This window comes from Chenopodium quinoa, unplaced genomic scaffold (assembly GCF_001683475.1).
Source record: "Chenopodium quinoa cultivar QQ74 unplaced genomic scaffold, ASM168347v1, whole genome shotgun sequence".
Classification (NCBI taxonomy): Eukaryota; Viridiplantae; Streptophyta; class Magnoliopsida; order Caryophyllales; family Amaranthaceae; genus Chenopodium; species Chenopodium quinoa.
Window position 1 is genome coordinate 1,681,371 of NW_018743593.1, and position 4,016 is coordinate 1,685,386.

The following is a 4,016-nucleotide window of genomic DNA, read 5'->3' on the forward strand; positions in this document are numbered from 1 at the left end:
CTCACCTTAAAGCCACCGTCGTCGCCCCTCCTAAGTCTCTTCTCAAAAATATTCACGGCCAAAAGTACAATTATTTTCAAATTTTGAATTCGAAATTCTAAATTTTCATTTGCAAATTTTTTAAAACGAAATTTTCAAAAATATTGAGGTGGGACCAAGTGGGCCAACTGCATCAGCCAATAAAAACATTTGTCTATGTAGGGTACACATAGACTATGTCTATGTGTACCCTTTTCGTACTTGTATGCCTTTGATTCACTTGCATGGAAGATGGAATCATGGAACTAGTGAAAGTGTAAATAGTAGAAATTATTGTCAGAATTTTTTGTGGTATTTTTTCTAAAAAAATTAGGTAATAAGTCATTGACCGACTTGATAAACCTTCGTTCTCTAGTCACAACCTACAAGTGCCACAACTGCAACCTAGCTGCTGTTTGTAATCCATTGAAGACCACCCTTAGAGCACCCACAATGGTCGGGTACTGGGGTGGCTCACAATTTTCTCTTCCCTACGTTACCTTCTTCACATCATATTCTACTATCTCGAGTCACTCCCTTTATTTTTCCTACAATGGTGAGTAACCTGACCATTCTCTCTCCTACTTTTATCAATACCCCACCATATTTTCCTTCTTCTACCAATAGAGTTTATGTTTAATTATTCTTCTAATAAATATATTAGTCGAACTAATGACATCTATAAGCTCTTGAATTTGTCATTAATTCAGTTTACGTAATAATTATTTGTAATAATTATCAAAGTATTCATAATAATGACATGATTAATTTAAATATTATTAAAAAAAATATTGAAGACTTAACTATTATTACTCTTAAAATAAAAATATCAAATTTAATTCATAGACGGATCGGAATTGAAAAGAGGTTTCACAACACGAAAAAACATTACATAAGAAAATAATTATCCGACTACTTGATATCGTCATTCATTACCAAAACGACTCCATATGTGCTCAACCAAATCTTTTTTCAATGACACATGAGTCTCCCTATCTCGGACATTATTTCTGTTTGCCATGTAACCCGCTAAACTGAGATTACGTAGTCGTCCTTCTCTCACAGTGAATGGTTGGTTAATATCTTGGTTTGAAGATCCGACTATATTTTGAGGTTGATCAGTGATAAATTCATTTGCATCGTAATGCAAATAGTTCTCTCGCTCATCCTCAACAATCATATTGTGCATGATAATGCATGCCATTATAATTTTCCATAGGATTTATGTCGACCATACGAGAGCTGGTTGCCGTATTATTACGAATCGAGATTGTAACACTCAGAAGGCACGTTCAACATCTTTGCGATAACTTTCTTGCTTCCTCGTAAATAATCTTTAGTTAGCAGTTTGTGGAAGCTTGATGGCTGGGATAAATGCTGTCCATTTTGGATATATACCATCTGTAAGGTAGTATCCCATATTGTATCTATTTCCATTCACATTAAAACTCACCTCTGGGGCTCGACCTTCACAAATATCATCGAACATTGGCGAATGTTGGAGGACATTTATATCATTTAGTGAACCTGGTGTGCCAAATATCCACAAGTCCTTGGAAGCAACAACTTCTAAAATTATGGTCGCAGTTTTTGAGGTATTCATCAACTGCATCGGCTGCTGTACCATAAGCCAACATCCTCATTGCCGTAGTGAATTTTTGAAAAGCCAAAGCACCAAGTCTTCCTGTGACATCAGGCCTTTGTCGAAAGTATTCGTTACTTTTTCTTAGCTCCTTAACAATGCGCGTGAAAACGTGTTTACGCATGAAAAATCTTTGACAAAACATATCATCATTATAAAGTGGTTTGGGACTAAAGTAGTCTTTATATAACCGTGTATCAACATCTTCACGATCTCTTGGTACGCACCACCTTTGCTTCTCAGGACCGGGAGTGAATGGGACCTGAAGAGTAGAGGTGACAAGGGGGACAACAGCTGAATTGATCGCTTCCTCAATTAATTCCTCTTCCTTACGCCTTTGAGTAATTGATTCGTGCCATTCAACATAGTCGTTCACCACATAATCGAAAATACCAGAACTTCATGAACTAAATGAATTTGAACCACAATTCATTTTTGGGTGTATATGGTAAGAGTAGTGTTTAGTGTGAGACTGTTTTTGTGAGGAAGGATATTTTTGTTTGTGTGTTGAACTACAAAGTGAATAGGCCTTATATAGAAACTTGTAAATGATTTAAAAACAATTACAAATGATATAATGTATGGGCACAAAACTGTAGAAGATGAGATTTCTGATAAGGTTTGCAGATTTCCATCCAATTACAAAACAAAGCATGTATTGGCACACACTCTAGATAATGATATTGTCTGATGATATATCCTAATTTCTATCCAATTACAAATTATTATATAGGCACTCAACTCTAGAAGATGAGATTACTAATAAGGTTTGCAGATTTTCATCCAACTGCAAACAATGTTTGTGCACACATCTCTAGAATATGAGATTAAAGAGTTTCTTCATTGACAAGTCAATGAATTCAATTATATTTAAATAGCATTAATTAAATCAAGTTTTATATTGCTCAGAAAACAATTGTAAAATCATACCAAATGAACAACAACATAAATTAAGGCAAACGCCGAAGAAGCTTAAACTAACTTAAAATAATATTAAACTAACAACATAAATAACTAGCCTAAAAGGTGGCTGAACTCCTCTTTCAATCTCCGAAATAGTTGTTGGTCGTCTTTAGAGAGGTTTGGTTTTGCAAGTAGAACACTAAATAACTTGAACCTCTTTTCCTCCTTTTTCCTCTTTCTCTTGATGACATCTCGCTCCTTTTGATAATCCAACATTTGTTGCGCTACATCAGCTTGCTTCTCATCAACACTTTTGTATTTCTCCTTCATCATCTCTGATAGGGCTTGAGTAAATGAATCTAAATTATTAATTCCAGAACTAGCTACAGATTTCCCTTTTCTTTTTGCCTTTTTCACCCCATCTGGACGTCCATGCCGACCTACTTTTGTTGCAGTATCTGGTTTTGATCTTTTGGAGCAATCACTTTCACTGGTATTCGACACTTGCTTGTTTGTTGGCCTTCATTTATCAGATTTTCTCAACACATCCCATATACTCATTAAAGTGAACCGGGATCCGTTACATGATGCACTATACATTTCTTGAGTTTCAGTCATGACATTGTAAGTGTTGGTACCACTTGCATTTCTACATTGTGCCGCAGCATAGCACCCAACCCATAGGTTCACATCTTTGTTTATTCTACCCCAACGACCTTTCATAGCTCTCAAGGTTTTGGGGCGGATAGTGGAAGAATTTTCTTTCCTGGATTGCTCATACAACTCGTATACGGATTTCCACATCATAGCCAAACTCTGATCAGTTGCTGTCTCCGGATCTTCAATTGCACATTCTATCCAAGCTGAGACAAGTACGTTGTATTCTTGTGCACACCACTTTGCATTTGACGAGGTGATGCTGCTATCTTGCGGATCTTCACCATCAACGTCATCATCGTCATTTTCATCATCATTGACATTTCTTTCAGGAGGAGTTTTGTTACTACTTCCAACTCCCCCGGGAGTTGTTGGACTATTCTCCACTTGGTTTCCAACATGTTGAGACATTGAGAACATTAAACTAGAAGAAAAATTATGGGGAATTTGATTCATGAATTGTTGTTGGAATTGGTTAGGAAACTATTTTTAAAACTGGTTAGGAAACTGCTGATTAAGATTTATTATTGGCCAGTTAGGAATGTTATAATATAACACTGTTTGAACATTTGGATTAGCAAGACCATTTGGATCAAAGTGGAGATTAGGTTGAAAATTTGGAGAATTGGAATTAATTTAGTAATTTGGATTATGTGGGGAGTAGATTTTATTTCCTTGATTATTAGGAATATTAGGATCCATAATTAGGACTAATATTATTTTTTTGGGTTTAGATAATATATAACTTAGCTTTTGTGGGTTAGTAGAGGGATGGTAAAGAATTTAAGTGTGAATA

General features: G+C 35.6%; 1 protein-coding gene across 1 annotated transcript; it reads right to left on the reverse strand.

Moving 5' to 3' along the window:
* Positions 1-1,354: 1,354 nt before the first annotated feature.
* Positions 1,355-3,631, reverse strand: LOC110682835. The gene is made up of 4 exons (XM_021859180.1): positions 3,162-3,631; positions 2,778-3,083; positions 1,643-2,058; positions 1,355-1,545 (listed from the first exon to the last, which is right to left on the reverse strand). Exons 1-4 carry the CDS (start codon positions 3,629-3,631, stop codon positions 1,355-1,357), a joined length of 1,383 nt encoding a protein of 460 aa, XP_021714872.1.
* Positions 3,632-4,016: the final 385 nt, after the last annotated feature.